Source organism: Diadema antillarum, unplaced genomic scaffold (assembly GCF_040938485.1).
Source record: "Diadema antillarum isolate AM-2024a unplaced genomic scaffold, OU_Dant_1.0 scf00000087, whole genome shotgun sequence".
NCBI classification, from domain to species: domain Eukaryota; kingdom Metazoa; phylum Echinodermata; class Echinoidea; order Diadematoida; family Diadematidae; genus Diadema; species Diadema antillarum.
Window position 1 is genome coordinate 1,684,284 of NW_027270976.1, and position 19,079 is coordinate 1,703,362.

Here is a 19,079-nt window from a genome sequence, read left to right on the forward strand (position 1 = left end):
CCACATATAAATAAATTATTATATCATAATGCTGCCATTTGATAATCATATTATCTTATAATTCCTAGCATAATGATCACAAACAGAATCAGAGTCAACGAAGATATTAGTTCACAACAGCAGTAACTAAGGAAACTCCGTGAAAGACGTTGTTTTAACGAATTTTCTCCCATAAGGGCTTTAAAGCTTTGACTTGACAAAGCCATGGGCGAAAATTCGTTAAAACAACGTCTTTTACAGAATGTCCTTAATAATGATATATATTATGTATAAACGTGTGTGCTCTTGGGAAGAATTGGAAATATATAAATATATATATATATATATATATATATATATATATATATATTATATAAAGCGTCTTTAGGCCTATAAAGTGTCGGCATGATACACTTCGTTGAATTCTGTTTTCTTAACTATATAGCAAAGCTGATATAGACATCAGTTTATATAGATCTGCGAATGAAATGGTGATATAAGGCCTAAGTATGTTGCGCTGGATGTTTAATTCAATCTTACAAAGGACTCATTCATCAGCCGTCCTGAAAACACAATTATTCAGAAAGAATTTTGGTCGAGTTATCTTTCCGTTTGATAGCATCTTTACGTCCCATTTTTCTCTCACCTGAGCCAGGGACTCAATGAAGCCGCATTGCGATCATTCATCGTCCGGCGTCCGTCATGCATGCGTCGTGCGCACCGCGATAACTTTTTACATGGAGTCATCTTCTTCTGAAAACCCAATGATGGATTTTCACCAAACTTGGCAGTACTTATATACTTATTACGAATCTTAATTCGTTTTCGGATTAACAAAGCTTCGGAATAGCGAACCTTAGGCCTATTTCATTTTCGGAATCCTTCGGAATATTAACGGACCTTCGAAATAACGCGCTGTGACCGTCTGATTAAAGGCGCAAGTGAATAGACATGACAAGACACTGACTCGCAAAAGATGTCGACTTCTGTAGATGGGCTGTGAATATTGTGAATTACCGTCTGTCATGAGTGCTACCATAAAGTCTAAATCAGTTAGCCGTAATTGCTCTTGCTGGAATAGGATTTGGTTTACCGTACTAAATAGTGAGCTTACCCTTAATTGCTGCGTTTGATGGAGACGGCGGATTGATGCCCCCTCATGATGGCGACCAGGGAAATTTTTGTTTGTTGTCCCTACAAAGAAATCTTAAGTGCGGTAAAAGAAGATTAGTATAGTTACGTAAGCGGATTGACAAATGCGATACTCCGAAATGTCAAGGTCAACGTTGCGAGCCTGATTCCTCCATGAGCAAGAGAATGGCCTTCAATTCACTTATTATTCTCATAAACAATCACGGTCATCAGATGACTTTTTGTTTTTGTTTTGTTTGTTTGTTTTTGTTGTTTGTGGCCCTATTTGCTTTTTACTCGCACCTTCAATGATAGGGCCTAATTTTAGGCCTATTATAGGCCTAATTTGCCCCGTGCATTTAATTTGTGTACATGCTTTTGCGTGTATCCGCGACAGCTAGGTATAGGCCTACTCTAATTAACGATATCGGAAGACACAAAAGATACTCTTTAAATGCTATTGATAGAGCACTTAATCTATATTAAGTCGACTATAAGCCTATAAAAATACTAGTTTGCACTATGATACGGCAAATTTCAATACAACATGCTCGTCACATGATTTTAAGACTTCGGAGGTTTTTTTTAATTCTTTTTGTTTGAAGTCACGCTTCAATAGACCCTATACTTTGCACAATTCCGACGTCACTACGTTTGAAATGCAGTTTAAAGGGACTGTACAGTACTGGTTGAGGTAGGGATTCATGTTTTGAACATTCCTAAGTGAGATAATGAGAAACCTCTTATGAAATATGAAAGAGCATGTAATTTTAAGAAGGATTCAATGTTTATTTGATGAAAATTGGTTTTCAAATAGCTGAGATATCCAAAAAAGTGCTAATAATAAAAGGCGACATGCCCCAACTTTATTAGTATCTCTTTGTTTCACCTTGTTTTTGGATATCTCAGCCATTTCAAAACCGATTTTCATCGAATAAACTTTTGATACCCCTTAGAACCGCATGCTCTTTGACATCTTAGAGTGGTTTATGAATATCTCACAACAAAACGTTAAAAGCTAAATCTTTACCTCGACCAGAACTGTACACACCCTTTAAACTATAGGCTGCACCTTGACATGAGCATCGGATCATAATACCACTTTGTAACATTTAGGCTATATTTGGAAGCACTCGTTCGGCCAAGTAGGCACTAATATGGAAGAGGACTTTCAACATACTCTTACATTACAACCACGAGCGCAAAAGCCCGCGCTTCTATCCTATACTCTTTAATTTGGTTATAACCTTAATGAGAAACGTTCTCGTGTTACTGGTAGGCCTACAACTGATACAGCAATCGATGGTGAAATACGTATTCTATCATTGTTAGTTTCAGAAAATCATAGCTCAGTGGCGGATCCAGGGGGGGGGGGCACAGGGCGCGCCCCCCTCTTTATCTATTTATTTTTTTGTCGAAACAAAAGAAATTAAAAGAAAAATGGGGAGGGGGCGTGCACCCCTCTTAACGGAATTCCTGGATCTGCCCCAGCAGCTGTTGTTGGTTTGTTTGATCATGATCATGTTTCTAAAACTTTTGTTGTTGTTGTTGTTGCTAAGCAAACCATTAGGGGACTGCTATAGTTCACGTGGCTCAGAGAATCCGGTTTTTTTTTTTTTTTGCCCTCTTTGTATAAAACCACAAATTTACAATTAATGGTAGTATCCCAAACCCTGCAATCCGATCAGTGGAACCATCAGTAATTTTCTTGGCTTTGATTGTATGGAAAAAGTAGTGTTAATGATAGGTACTACTAACTGCGCGACTACAATAAGCTTCTTTAACGCCCCAGTGACTCTTTAACAAACTTGGTTACTTCAAGCAAGGAGGTGGAAGTCCCACCTCCGAGGAGCTCCCTGCTTCAAGGAGGTTATCTACCTTTGGTTACCTGGGGCCTCCCATTCGTCATTGCCTGTTCAAAGCTGTGCACGTACGTGAAATCGAACCATCCGCTGACACTGCGCTGCTGATACGTGGATGGTGATGATGCAGGCGCCGCAACCGCGGCCGCTGCAGCAGGGAAGCGATCTGTTCCCGTTTACTCGCAATCTCGAAACCTGTCACACGTCAACAAGCTACCATGTTACGTTAAGCAGCAGGTGTAAAGCGAACAGATGTGGCTCTGAAATTTCAGGTAATGATGCATTTATCCCGTTTCTGTGGTGATCCGGATGTAATTGAAAAGAATGTCGGCAGTCTAAGTTGAAGAGTACGTGTAAAGTTCTTTATTCTTTATGTATAAATGCTATAACCAATAATGCTAGGGCATACAACTGCTATTACAAAGAACGGTATGTGCAAGTTACTTTCTAGTCCCATGTACCAAGGATCATGTAGTCTAGCAGCTGACGTATGTTTTGGTATAGAATTTAAACAATTTCTTCTTCTTCTTCTTCTTCTTCTTCTTCTTCTTCTTCTTCTTCTTCTTCTTCTTCTTCTCCTTCTTCTTCTTCTTCTTCTTTCCCTTCTCCTTCTTCTTCTTCCTCCTCCTCCTCCTCTTCCTCTTCTTCTTCTTCTTCTTCTATCGTACCTCTCGGTTCCTAGACCCGATCCCCTTTTGGACAACAAAAATAAAGAACAGGATCACTCTTGAATATTAATTTTATAAGCTACAGAACAACACGAGCACCTTCACAAAACGATGGTCTCACAATAACTCACTCTTCATGATGCACGGGGAAAACATCACATGACACATGGTTTATATAATATTATTGTCAAAATTATGACCTCCATTTGCTTTTGTGTCTCTCTCAGCTCAACATATTTCAAGCAAAAGTATGAGAATTTTTCATGCTGACTATAAGCACAGCTTATTGCTTGATTTGGCGGCCATATAGGGCCAGTTACCACCTACCATTGATTGACCCTCCTGATTTGTATTAAACACATCGATTTTACTGCATTATAGAAACGGCAAACCACCCGTGTTGTACTAAATGCAAAAATAAAAGAGGAAAATATGGAGGACGAATATGTTTCCCGCTTAAAATAAATTGTATGTATTTACTATAATATGTTCCAACGTGAATATAAACATGCAAGTGTGATGTAAACAAAGTATTTTTTTTGAAAAGCCACAAAGTTTTCCCTTTCTTCGGTGTAAAGTTTATTGCCTCCCCATAACGCCGCACAATATTCTGTGATGTTTATACACTATCCGCTTTTACCACAGCATGTACGCCATAACCTGGCCAATAAGCATACCAGAGTCATTCATGTATACCCGCTGAAAACAGCTAACTAGTTTTCAACAAAACCGCTATGAGCATTCTGCTAACAAGCTGACTGCAGCACTTTTGTAAAATCCTCTTTAGTTGTTATAATAATGCAATCATGCCGACCGCAAATGCAGTCATTAAATATTGTTTGACTGACCATCCGTACAGAGCCAGTTCATTTACATTTACTAATTACTGAATTCCCTGATTTGCACTTTACAGTTCGATTTTATTTTGTGGAAATTGTAAACCACCCGTGATGTATTAAATGCAAAAAAAAAGAAGAAAATATCGAGGGCGGATATGTTTCCCCTTTTTTAAATACCTTGTATGCAAACACCACATTCAATATGTGAATAGCGTGCAAGAGTGATGTAAATAAAGTACCATTTTGAAAAGTCAAAAAAAGGTCTTCTTCTTCTTCTTCTTCTTCTTCTTTTTCTTCTTCGTCTTCAACAAAATACTCCTCAACGTTCCATGATCCATCTCATCTGGAATGAAACGAGGAGGAATGGGGAGTGTGCGATATTGCTCTGTTAGTCCTTGTACTGAAGTTGTAGCTGGAGTCTTGGTTTAGATATTGAAAAAAAAATAGTTGCTTGAAGTTTAAAAGTGTTGTTTGTGACTGTGCTCTGAATTTCCGGTGGTAAATGAGTTCCAGTCCTTGATAATGCAATGGTATGTGGAATATAGCCTAGGTTTAGGAGTGTTTGAAACAGTTGGTGCAAGGTGTTCTCTATCATTTCAGCTATTGAATTGAGCATTGTACATTTTGTACAAAGTAGTTTTGAAGCAAGAAAGACGTGTCCCTTTCTACTTGTTTTGTGTACAGTGTAGAGATGAACAGTGACCCAGTGAGTGAGTCAGAGATGTGTTGTGTTAATGGTCCATGCGTACCCTCAACTCAAACGCGTCTAGTAATTTATTGCAAGTTGTAACAAACAGTGTTGAAAATTCATAAATAAACTAAAGTCATGAGATATAGAGAATAGAAAGAAATAGAATCTGGTTCTGTGTTTAGACCCTCATATTTTCAGTAAGGATGCATTTTACTGAAAGGAGCCAATTAGATAGGCCTGTCTTTATATGAAATTACAATCACTGATACAGGCTGTAGTTAACTTACAAAATATGTTGGCTTTCTTCCAGATTTCCCAGCAAAAATACATGGAAAATGCTTGCCCTTGGAGACATCACATTCATCGAGTTTGATTGCCAATGACAATGTGTATACGTGTGTGCTTCTCATGACTCATGCTCCAACGAAGCGGGCCATCACCATGCAGCGTCTATGCTGCAAAGTACTGGTGGTGTCCCTTATCCTGTTTGTGGTTTCGCTGCTGTACTTGATGAACAAGAAAGAAAGCTCAGAGGTGATAGTGGACCAGCAGTACAAACCTGATGAAATTGATGAAGACTCCATATGGAATGACAATGGTATTCTTCAGCAGATGCCACTTTCACGCGATGCTGATTTCTATGGTGTGATGTTTGATGCTGGTAGTACAGGCTCCAGGGTTCATGTCTTCCACTTTCAAGAAAGTGCTCCAGGTAAGAAGGAAATCACACTGTGAATTACATTGCTTTACTAGCAGAAGGCTCCTGATAATTGTTGCTCTGTAAGGTACCTGGTACTTGGGATATTACAAAAAGGCTCGAAAAGATAAGGCTGATATTCATCACATAGACCTTCTTGTGTTACAATCTTCCTTGTGACGCCTATCATGTAATTATCACATTCATGTGCTATGCAAATGTGTGTTTCTTTCAAAATGAAGATTTTCTCCATGTAGAAACAGAGACTCCGACCCCAAGCACCTTCTGATCTGGAGATTCTCCCGCCCGCAACCCCTAGCAAACGGGAGACTCCAAGTTGATGTGTGCGAAGCGCCAAGTTCCTATGTATATGGTTTTAGATGTTCTCCATCCATGGTGCTATCTAAGGCTTATTTTTTCAACATACGATATAGCAATGAGTAAGAAGTCCTTTCCACCGGGAGACAGAGAGCCAGGGTGGGAGAAATCAAATCTCGAACGGGAGATTTTGCAAAAATGGGCTTTCGGCGGGAGATCTCCCGTCAAAAACGGGAGGGTTTGAGTCTCTGTAAAAAAATTAATAGTGACTGATACAAGGATACATTGGATCTGATTAGCAATAGATATAGATATGTATTTTATTATAGTATTATATGATCTGAGGATTTGGATTTTGGATGTTTACATGACACCAATTAGGTATCATTTGCATAGAATTTGCAAGAATGGTCTTTCATATACTAGTATTGTTTTCCTGTGCCTGTATGATATAGCAGCCTTGCAAAGTGCAGTACTACATAATATGAATCTGGCTAGAGTAATACCTGACAAACAGCATGGTAGAATGAGAAATTACGTGGACTTTTACAGTTTGAGATGTTTTTCAGGGCACACAACCGCAGCATAGTGGAGGAGGTGGTGATTTAATCTGCTCACATGTCTCCCATTGGCCAGTTTTTAAATCTTCATGAAATTTCCCTTTTTTACATGCAATTAATTTGACGACAAAGTTGTTTCCTTCACATCATGTTCATGAAGTCTTGGTGTGACAGCAACTGTGATTTTGGGAGGGACAATGCTGTGAATTTACACAATTGTCAGACACAATTAAACTTAGAATATTTTTGTGTACAAACCAATGGGAGAATTGAGAGTAGTGACATCATAAAACTTTGCTTTTGTGGTTGCGAGGTGCAACAAATGATGGTGAAAACATGGAAAAGTTTCAAATTCCATGACTTCTTAAGTCTAAACTTGATGATTTATGAAAGTCAATTGGAACATTGTATGGAACTGTACATTGTACATTGTTTTCTTGTTATCTATTTAGAATTACACATATGTTTAATCATTTGTTTACATGTCACGATAGGTATGCCGCCAATCCTGCTGAATGAAGTTTACAATTTTACAAAGCTTCCTCTGGCCAAGTATGCCGATATTCCATCTGAAGTGAGTAACTTGTAATTTGTGTTTGAAACATTAATCGGCTGTTTTCATGTTTTATCAAAGTTTTTGTCACGTTGTAATGTCAGCTTAAGTGCAATATTTCCATGTAAATATCAAGAGTATAAGTTATCTCCTTATGTTGCAGGATAAAACTCAGATACATTTTTGTACACTTCCAGTTCATTGCTACCTTTGTAAATAACCTTGATTATTGAAGATGATGGAAGGTGTTGGGAGTTAGGATCTAGAAAAGTTGTGTATCTTGTTGTTTATCACTTCAAAACTGATCCTCGTGGTGGGCTATAAATGGGTGATGTTTCAAAATCCTTAGGGTCCCTGCTTATTTGAAGGAGCTTTTCATACTGAGCATTTTGACACCTTTCATTAAGAAATCGGTTGAAAAATGAGATGGAGTCGGCCAAAAAACTGATTTGGGGGGGGGCAAAATTACTGTCGCGCGTAGGTCAAAATGTAGTGAAAAATAATAAATTCACTATCCAAAGGAGTATGAAGATGATTTAAGTGTCCAGATATATGTTTTTGAGGTCAAGGAATTGATTGCAAATGTCAGAAACCCTAAATATACTAGAGAAAGCATTCAAGTTCTCAAATTTTGCTCTTTTTTTTTTGGGGGGGGGGGGGTGTAGGGCTAAGTTTTGGCCCATCTCCGGTATTCCAGTCACCTAACGTGCACTTTGTCATCTTCCAATTGTTGTCACAGATTTATAAATTTGATGATAATGAAGATGTAAACAACAGTAGAATTGAGGTCAAGAAATTGATTGCAAATGTGTTTTGAAGCCGTATTTTGCTGTAGAAAGCATTCAATTTTTTTTTTTTTTTGGGGGGGGGGGTAGTGGTGGGGTAGACTCTAAGTTTCATTGTATTTTCTGTCCATAAATGACCCATCTCAAATGTGTAGACTGCAGATTATGATCACAAGTTGCAAAGAAAATAATTCAACATTACTTTCCTTGATAATATCAAAGGGAGAGTGGACATCCCTTGTTAACTTCAGCAGAGTTTCAGCAGTGGACTATCTTTCCGTCTTCATCCTCTATCACATGCCAACATGAATATAGGCAGAACATCACAAGGTTGTAGGTTGAACAACTACACAGGCTTTTAGAAGCTGATAACAAATTCTGTTTCAAAGAATCTCCACACTGAAGAATCTGTTGCAGTAACCGAATTCTGTGGACTTGGTTTCCCTACATATGCCACTGTTTCTCAGCATGGAGAAGGCAACTCAAGTAGAACCTGTTCAAATTCTTCCACAACTTCACAGAGATCTAGCAGCTCAGAAAGTGAATACTCTCACAGGGTTTCATGTGACCTTCTAGTTATTTCAACCAGAAGAACCAACATTAGCTGTTGAGAAACATCTCCTACATTACAACTGTACAGTACTGTACCGTACAGATGCTGTGGCTGTGTTGCATTGCAACAAGGTCGCGAATATAGATTTGGGGCACAGTTTGATCTTAAACCGCATGTAGCATCTCTCGATACTCTAAATGATGAAGAGCTTGAAGGTCTACAAACTAACAATTTGGATTGCGAGAGAGATCTTGCAAAGTTTGACAAGCTGGCAACAAGATCCACATCCTGCTCATGTATTCAAACTGGAGTGTCATACGGAAGGCACACTTTTCAATATAGGGGATTTCCAAACATGATCTCACTTCTAAAAACTTAACTAGATTTCAGTAACAGACCTGAAAATCGTCTGTCTCTCATTCCTACAATACTTCAGAGTCAGCCATAATCCGTGCATTGCCTGACATGCCCATGGAAGAGGATATGCAACTGATTCTGAACATCACTGAGGTTCAACAAGCACCTTCAAAGTCGAAGTTGCAAGTGACGCTGCTGAACCAGATATTGCGGTCAATGAATTGAACCATGTGCCGTTATTTGGGATGTTAACTCTTAACGTGCCATGGTCGCCGAACGGCGACCTTAGTCCTGACGTGCCATGGTCGCCGATCGGCGACTAAGAAGAGCGCGAAAAACACTGGTCATTTAAGTTCTTGTGGTACCATAATACGTTACACCAAGAAACTGCCACTGATATGTACTGGTAGCTGATTAGCATAGCCATCATTTGCACTAAAAATATAAGTATACTTGCATAGGAAAATTTTGAGTAAATATTTTTTCAGCAAGATGTATTTTTTCGCGTCGGGAAAATCCGCAGAGAGCGCACCCTCTGCGAGCTGTGTATAGATCAAAATTCTCATTGATAAACCACGCGTGTGTATGCTACTGAATTTGCGTGTGTTGTCTATGCATTTCCACTCGCATTGTTCTGCTTGGGTGCTCTCCTGCGGGAGCGACTTTCATTTTGTCCCTCAAAGAGGGTCAAGCTTTCATTCGTCGATCAAGTCTTTCATCCTTTTGTCTTGGTGAACTTCACTAATCATCCCCACGCTAGCACCTATACAAAGGAAGAACACGCTTTTGTTCTTGTCTATGCACATGTACAGTGGACGGAAAGTAGACCTGTAAACAAAGCATGCCGATTTCAATAGAGTGCGCCCGCCTGCAGTCTGCATAAACAAAAGAAGGATTAGTAGGTGCTTCCTTCTCAAGTGGACAAAAGACACTATTCCATGACCCGGGATTTACTTTAGTTTCAAATACAAGATCTGGGACTACAGGACTCAGATTTAGGAATGAATTACCGAGGCAGAAAAAGAAATTGAAAAGACAAATTGAACTGCCAATATCTTTGGAATTATACAACTCTAGAAGACAAATCTGTTATCATTTTAAAGAGGAAATGTAGCTCTAAAACTTTCTCACAGAGTCAAGGGAGCGTTCTATTGAAGAAAAATCATGACTGACTCTTTCTTTACATACTACACAAAAATTTATATTAACTTTTTAATGATATCGATTATTTCTGCAATATTTCAGGTTCAGATAGATATTACAGCAAAGTGACTACATGACACGAAAGACCAATTATTTCTTGATATTTGTGGTGTAGAACTCAGTTCAAAACAGTCAATAGTTTCAAAGATATGACAGTTTGAAATTACATTGTCAATCCAGTTCGCAAACTTTCTGGCGTTGGGTAAAAACGTCTGGCACGTTAGGGGTTTCGGGTCTGGCACATTAAGAGTTAATAATGTGAGACAGTGCAATGGAAAGGGCACATACATACATATTGTACACATGTAGTAGAACATCTTAAAAGTGTAGTGATCCTGATAATGGGTTACGTTGGAGATACCCAAAGCGACATGACACACAGACTGTAAATGTCCTGCAAATTGGTCTGTTGCATGGGACCATGGGACCTTGAAAGTGTACCAAGATATTTGTGGTTCACAATTACCACACAATAACTTTGTTGATGCCCTGTTCCAATCATTCTATTGAGTAGAGAGGAGAATAATCACATCATTATGGCAAGCAGAGATTTGCAAGCTTGTTAATGAATGGAACTTAAATGCAGTATTTTTTTATACCACTATGTGGTGTCTTAGTGTAACTGTTGCAGTTGTGAAAGCAGTGTTTTAAACGATTTTTTCATTTTTCAAAATGTGGATTGCTTGGAAGAGCATAACGTACCCTTCCTATATTTACTAGTGTTTCTATCATAATTTTCATCACATAAGCCTGTGACTACGAAATTTTGGAAGATGGCAAAGTGCATACGTTGGGTGACTGGAATACCAGAAATGGGCCGAAATTTAGCCCTATGCCCCCCCCCCCCAAAAAAAAGAGCAAAATTTGAGAATTTGAATGCTTTCTATAGTATATTAAGGGTTTTTGACATTTGCAATCAATTTCTTGACCTCAAAAACGTATATCTGGACACTTAAATCACCTTCATACTCCTTTAGATAGTGAATTTATTATTTTTTTCACTATATTTTGACCGACGCGCGACAGTAATTTTGCCCCCCCCCCCCAAATCAGTTTTTTGGCCGACTCCATCTCATTTTTCAACCGATTTTTTAATGAAAGGTGTCAAAATGCTCAGTATGATAAGCTGCTTCCAATAAGCAGGGACCCTAAGGATTTCGAAACATGACCCTTTTTTACCCCCTGTATAGCCCACCACTACGATCCATGACATGAAGTCGTTTCTTTTGGTATGATACAAGATTGAATTTGCTATCTCTCAACATCTAGGGGGCAAACTCTTTGGATATTCTCCTGAAAGTTGCACTTGATTCCATTCCGGAGCACCTTTGGCCTTTGACTCCTGTGGCTCTCAAGGCCACAGCTGGACTTCGGCTCTTACCTGAGGAGAAGGCAGAGGCTCTGCTAGATGCTGTGAGTTTATCTAATTAATTTATCATTTGTAGCTTATCATTTGTAGTCTCCTTCAGGTATTCAAACTGTTCATGGCTTTGTTTAAATTATACATATATCTGAATGTTATAAGAAAAATTATGTCATGCATATAACTAGGCTGTATTGTGTGTGTGTTTGAAGCCAATATTACTTCAAGATAAAATGAAAATGAAAGAACAGATGTAATCTTTCTAACATTTTACAAATGCAGAATTCCAAGGAAAATAGTTGCAAAGTATAAGACAGTTCTCATAATGTTTGGCTGAACAGGTACACGAGCACTTGAAGGCTTCCCCACTTCATGTAGAAAGGAGGGAGATTAGCACCACCATCATGGATGGCACAGATGAAGGCATCTTCATGTGGGTCACTGTCAACTTCCTCAATGGTAACCAGATATCTCTGCTTCTTTTTTATTTCAATTCTTTTTTCTTTCTCCCCAAATATTTCATCCTGTTCTGTATGAAGCATCTCAATCATCTTCTCTGTTTCACTCTTAAGGCACCACTCATGATTTGAATTATTGATTTTTAGCAACTATGTATAATGATCAAATTTATCCCTCACTGTGCCCAATATCAAAAAGGAGCATTTCATATGTGTTGACAGTCATGAAAAAGAACATTGTTGCCAATCATATTGAAATGCTTCATTGTGAAAACGGAAGAAAATAGAGTGAATTGATTGACTTATAGAGTTGTGATTTTCATTGCTGCAAAAGGAAATGTTGTGTTATGAAGTTTTCTCTAGTTGGTATCGAGGAAAACTTTTCATTATACATTCATGAATCGAAGGACCATACTTTAGCTGCTTCAGACATTTTCCTGTTTGAGCTCTTATCAGTTTCAGAAAACTGATTTTCTTACCATAAAATTCAGCATGCTGTGCTTGAAGAATGAACCAGTTATCAGTTATTCATCTACAGCTGATTAAATAATTAAATCATGTACTATGTAATGATGTAATATAGTCTCTCTGTGATATAATGAAACCACATCAGGTTTTGCTGAAGCTGATCAAATAAAAGACAGATTTTTTTGGTTTATGCTACCAGTAAAGCCTATTTCATTTTGTATTGATGTGAGAAAGTCAGTTTTCAAATTGCACTATGCTTCAGGTGTCGGTTTCATTGATTATTCAATAAGGGTAACTAGATAGTGCTGTAGAATAATGATTAATACCTTTGATAGACAAGCAATGCTCCACTTGTCCTTTTTTAAAATTATGCTGACTTACTGCAGGGCACTCAGTATGAATAGTACATAAATGATTGAAATATAGAAACATACAGGGTGGCATACAAAACAAAGAGCCCCTCAAAACGATTCTTCTTTTTTTTTTTCAAATTATTACTGTGCATATCGTATGCACATGGTTCTATCATCCTCATGCAGGCATTGGGAACAGGATAACTAATCATTTTACATTCGTGCAGTTTTTAAAATGCATTTTGTATCTGCACAAAAATGTAAACATATTTCATTGTATTTCACTTCTTCAGGTCTTGTACCTGTGCTGATGCTCAGTCTGTGTAGGTTGATTCTACCATTTGGGATTGCATTCAACAACATGTGTCACATGCAAATTGTGCTCATAATTATGCAATGGCTGAGAAATAAACGTTGATAGTTGCATTCTTCATTCATTAATGCTACCGCTCTTGGCTGAGCTCTTACACTTCTTAACAGTGCACAAAGCAATGTCAGACAACAGTGCCCTAAAATACACAACAAATAAAACTGGAAAATACATCAGAATTAAAATTTTGTGTAGAAATACATAAAAAGCATTATTATGCAGTCATTCTCTGCGGACAAGCTTCAAGAGACAGTTGGTGCAGTGATCAAGTGCTATGTGAGCAAGCTCTGTAGAAAACTACTGTAATATTTTAATGTTTTTGCAACATTTTTTTTTTTTTAATGACTGCTATGCTTTCAAGTGGTTTGGGGTGAATGATTGGTAAGTATGACCATACCATATGTTTCCAAAGCATTTGTATTATTGATGAGTACAGTGTTAAAAAGCCTACACGTTTTGATAAGTAGTATTGTAGGACTGACGAAGAGCCACAGCCTTTGTGTGTTGCACAAGCTTTCATGGTGATTGGTCACTCACTGACCAAAAATATGCCTAGGAAAGGGACACATTCACGACCATCCCACCTCATACACCAGAGCCTTCTTCAATAAGAGTGAGGGTTCATGGTACTATATGGTTACTTTGCTTGCTGCAAACAATATGAGTTGGCATTCTGTTCTATTTTCTCTTTTGTCACTGGACCACAGCTTGGGTAATGTCAGAATATTGTAATTGTTTTACAGGTGCTCTCACCAGCCAAACACCAGATACACACGGCACACTCGACATGGGTGGTGGATCGACTCAGGTCACATTTTTACCTCAGACTCAAGAAACAGTAGAACATCCTGTCCACAGAAACTTCATTAAACAACACCCATTTCTTAAGCATGGATATGATTTATACACAAAAAGGTGAGAATGCAGACAGCCTAGTTGCGTGTGTGTGTGTGTATGTATGTATGTGTGTGTGGGGGTTGATTAAGAGACAGACACATTTCAACTGTTTGAAAAAAAAAATGATATATAAGCCATGTACATATTTATTATGCAAACAGATATCGATACATAAAAATGCTGTTAAAAAGTGCAATGACGATTTCCTGTTTTCCATAGTGTTTGCACTACTCCTTGTTCTGTGCTGAAATTGGTATCACAGCTCTGAAAGATTGCCAACTCCAAATGACATTGACTTTGTGTACAACTAGGTTTCTGTTGATATTGACTGGGTTAAAGTCCTTGTGTAAAATATCATCTCTACCATTACTTCCTAGAATATTTGATAAGTTATTGAGTGGCCCACATCTCTGTCTTTTAGTGGGCCTCTCTATTCCAGTAACACAATTATTTTGAACATATAATTTCATACATCCATATATGGTTGTAATACATTGTACATTTTGTTTACTGTGAACTTGAAATGACAATAAAAATGTGATACTGGAAATAAAATTTGATTTGAATTGAATTGAAGTGGTATCTTCTCAATTCCTATATCTTACAAATGTTTCACACAGTACTTTTTAGAAACTTTAGGTTTTAAAATACAACATTTAAGGCTTTGTGTCTTTCTATTCAATTGAGATATCATGCCATAAATACATGCTTTGACTAAATAAATTCTCTAACGAAAGGACTTTAAAAAAAACAGATCTATGCCCCCACCCCCAAAAAATACCCCAACAAAACAAAACAAAACAAAACAAAAACAATGCAAGACTGAGGAAATAATGTCTACTATATGCATGGTACATAATTTGGTGTTTGTCTGTCTTTGGTGATTTTCTTTCCTTCCTTTTTTCCAGCTATTTAGGGCTTGGCCTCAAAGCAGCTAGGCTGGAGATTCTTAGGAGAGAGAAAGTTGAAATGTTTTTCCTGGGATCAAGTGATTTGGAAGACTCAGGTAAGTTATAAATGTTAAATGCTAGATGTGTAGAAAAAGGGGCATGGATTGCCAAATTGATATACAATGTCAATTTCTGCCTTGTTTCAATAGATTGCATAAAATGTGATGAAAATAGAGCTTTGGAAGTTATTTGTGGCTTTAAGAGCTTTGGTTTTGGTCATCAGAAACACCAACAAATCAGAATGAATACAATTTGTCAATGAAACCTTTGCTTGTGTTTCATCTTTTTGTATGATAAGTTTAGTCAAATGATGAATCAACGATGTGTGAGAAATAATTGCAGTAGAAATTAGTCATTAACCATGAAACAATTATAAACATGTCTGGGGAAAATAGTGATAAATCCAGATGACAACAAGGTTTAACCTCCAGAAATGAAGGAAAGAAGATGAAGGGCAGTTTGGGTGTCATATTGACAGGAAAAAAATGTTTTATTACTCTACAGAAAATGCATTTTATAATTCTACACATGACAATATGAACTGCCAAGTGCTGTGTTTATGGTCAGTTAGTAATTTATCCATAATGTGGTCTGAAGCATATTAATTGAAAATATGAGAAAATAGTTCCCCTGATTTGCATGTCGCTGTCTTACAATGTAAGTGTTATTTTTTTTTTATCACATAACATACAGCTTCTGGAGAATTCACCAGCATGTGTCTGCCCCCGCTGTCGTCTGGGTCCTGGGAATTTGGGGGCAATATCTACACCGTCCTGTCGTCCAGAGAGCAGTCTGGCCACCTCTACCAGAACTGTCTGAATGTGGTCAAGGCCTTTGTAGAGGACATGGTCACTGCTCCAGCCGAGATCCACAACCAATCATTCTATGCCTTGTCCTATTTCTGGGAGCGTGCTGCTGAGATCGGCAAAGTGGGTGAGTCTTGAGAAGGAAGAAACTAGGAAAGAATAAAGATTTTTTTTTAAGATTACAAATGAATGAATGAATACAATCAAATACAAATAAAAAAAGACCTAGTTTATCAGGTTTTTCACATAGAGGACAATTTCTTCTGTGTTTTGCATAATTGCATAATATTGTATCTACTTTTATATACATATATTTACCTCTGTCAGTGAATACAACTATGCTGTTAAGTTTTCTCTCTCTCTTTTTTTTTTTTGCTGGAAGGAGGGATTAACCAATACATTGATACAAAATGTATTTTTAGTCTTTGATGAAAACTGTAGACTGTATATTTTATATGATGCAGAAAAACTATACTTTTTAGTGACATCTTACGAGTGATGACAGACCTTTTGCAAAGCTCACTAAGTCAGGAATCATGAAATGGCAATATACTTGAGTGTAGGAAAGATCTTTTTTTTGAAGGGATATCAAGTTTTTTTATGTAACGTAGTGTGATTTGTAGACATTGAATTAATGTGTAGCCAATGTATTATATGTTCACGTATCAGAGATTGGGTTTCTTGATGCTATAGAGCTGCAGCAAAGAGTTTGTCAGTAATGGGGACTCTCAGTGATAAAGCATAGTATAGTATGATCTGACAGATAGTTTCTGAATTCTTGTGAGATGACTCTTTATTTTTTGTTTTAGATTGGAAAACTGGGGGTACATTACTAGTTAAAGACTACAGAGATGCTGCAATAAATGGTGAGTGAGATTTATTGCTTGGTGATTTAGACAATTATTAACCAATTAGAGCTAATGATATCCCCCGAACAGAGTTAGGAGGATACTATGGATTTGGCCTCGTTGCGCCGCGTCCACGTCCGCCTCGTCCGCCTCGTCCGCCGCAGAGATTTTCTTGTGAGCGCTCTACTGGATGCAGTTCTTTTTTGATCATCTTCAAATTTGGCTTGAAGGTGTATTATGGTAAAACGAAGACGCCTATTGTTTTTGGTGATGGCGCACTTGCTTGTTCCGTCTTTATACCTGAAAAGGTAAATTTAACAGGGTCTGCTTGTGTGTGCGACGCTGGCCTTGTTTCTTGACCGATTTTTTTCAAATTTGGTATGTAAATGTATCATAGTCAAATCTATACACCTATACCTATTGATAATGCTACCCTCACTGTTCCACCTTTTACAGGGTCAAAGGTCACCCTGATCATGTCAAAATTTGCAAAAGTGCTTATTTATGCCATAACTTGATTGTTACTCTACGGATTTTATTCAGACTTGCTAAGCAGGTGTATGGGTGGTCCTTCCACATGAAGGACACAACAGTTTGTGGTGACGGCACCCTCAGCTCTATCAGCCACATTTCTTATCAGATTTTCTTCAAATTTGGCAAAGAGGTGCATTATAGTGAAATGAAGATGCCTATATTGTTTTTGGTGGTGGCGCCCTCGCTTGTTCCGTCTTTATTGTATCCTGCGACAGTTGCCATATTATACAACATTCTGGCCTAAAAAGTAATCCAGATGGGGTGTGGGAGATGGGTTCGGGGGATACATGTGCTCGAACGGGTCTCCTGTGCGAGTGCTCTAGTTTCAAGAAGTGCTTTTGGCATGACAAAGATAGATAGGATTAAGCTGCCATCTGGCCTCCCTAGATATTGTAAATGTTGTCATTGTCTACCTGAAATTAAGCACATATCTACAACACCCCTGCTTCTGTTGTTCTCTCTGTATCTTCTGTATGGCTGTATTATCTGTATAATACGAATCTGAGATTTTATTATAAGAGCTGAATATCAGCTACTTTCATAGTCACTAGCTGGTAGGGATTTGGTTGTTTGTGAAATACTGTATAGATATCTTCTCTTTATGATTCCTTAGAACATCCAGTGTGCCAAATTTAACAAGTTCTCTAACTCAGCAATCTGAAGGATTCATCCTCCATCAATCACTGAAAATATCACCTATTCTTTCTTTGGTAGGGAAGCCATTGGTTACTGGACAGAGCGAAGTTTCTGAGCAGAAGTACTTGTATATAGCATACTGTGTATTTAAACCATCAACAAAGTTGTCACACATCCACTAAGTTCTTTAATTGAGAATGAATCATTTCTCCGAAGATTTGAGTTTGTAGTGGAAATTAAAACCAGTGAAATTTACACTGAATACATTGTGATACAATTAGACCAACAACAATGATTATGAATATGTCAAATCTACATTTTCTGTCTCCATATCCAATCAAAAACCTTGTTCCAATTCATGTTTTCTGTCCTTCATTTTTTTTGCAGTTTGTCAAGATTATAGGTCATACACTGATCACCCTTTCCACTGCATGGACATGGTATACCTCAGCTCTGTGCTTTCCCATGGCTATCATTTCAGTGATGATGTTCAGCTGATAGTAAGTTTATTTGTACTGCTAATGAACTTTTAGACTTGATCCTGGATCTGTTACTAGTGCATCTGACGTAAAGACTACATAGTATTATATATACATGCAGAGATAGATCCACATATAGAAATTCACCAATTTTCTTACAATGACAAACACTTCACTGGTAAGGAATAAGTGAGTATTTGATTCCTTAGGATTCACATCAATCACTGAAGGTAGAAAATTAACCTACGACTTGTGTAAACTTGATTTTATGTGACCAGGGCCCGCTTCATGAAGATTGATCTTATGATTGATCTCAAGATTGATGCGATTAAAAGAAGTTTCTTCGAGCTGCTATTAAACCTGTGCTTTAAGTCTGTAAGTAACTTTGTGAAACAGACTTATGAGCTGCATTGATCTAACGCTTGAATTACTAAGCTTAATTGTAACTCTTTATAAAATATGCCTCAGAACTTCAGCTGATATGCTCAAAGTAGGATGTTATTTTATATCATCTCTTGCTAGCATTTTTCTTTTTTGACATTTGTGATCCCATCTGATCTATTGACAGATGACCAATAACATCAAAGGATTCGAGGTCAGCTGGGCCCTGGGTGCAACACTGGACCTTCTGAGGACCCACTGGGAAAACAGACGAAGATTATGACCTTGGCCTTCAGTTGGGTGTATCGGGCAGCAGGGTGCAGTCACAAGTTCAAACACC

The 19,079-nt window shown here is 37.8% G+C and overlaps 1 protein-coding gene across 1 annotated transcript; it reads left to right on the forward strand.

Annotated features, from left to right (window-relative positions):
• The first annotated feature begins 3,197 nt into the window (after positions 1-3,197).
• On the forward strand, positions 3,198-19,022 carry LOC139718021 (ectonucleoside triphosphate diphosphohydrolase 5-like). The gene is made up of 11 exons (XM_071629509.1): positions 3,198-3,244; positions 5,481-5,882; positions 7,240-7,319; positions 11,466-11,609; positions 11,901-12,018; positions 13,952-14,123; positions 15,014-15,111; positions 15,749-15,988; positions 16,671-16,727; positions 18,267-18,379; positions 18,927-19,022. The coding sequence occupies exons 2-11, from the start codon at positions 5,579-5,581 to the stop codon at positions 19,020-19,022; spliced, it is 1,422 nt and encodes a 473-aa protein (XP_071485610.1). The 5' UTR covers positions 3,198-3,244; positions 5,481-5,578.
• Positions 19,023-19,079: the final 57 nt, after the last annotated feature.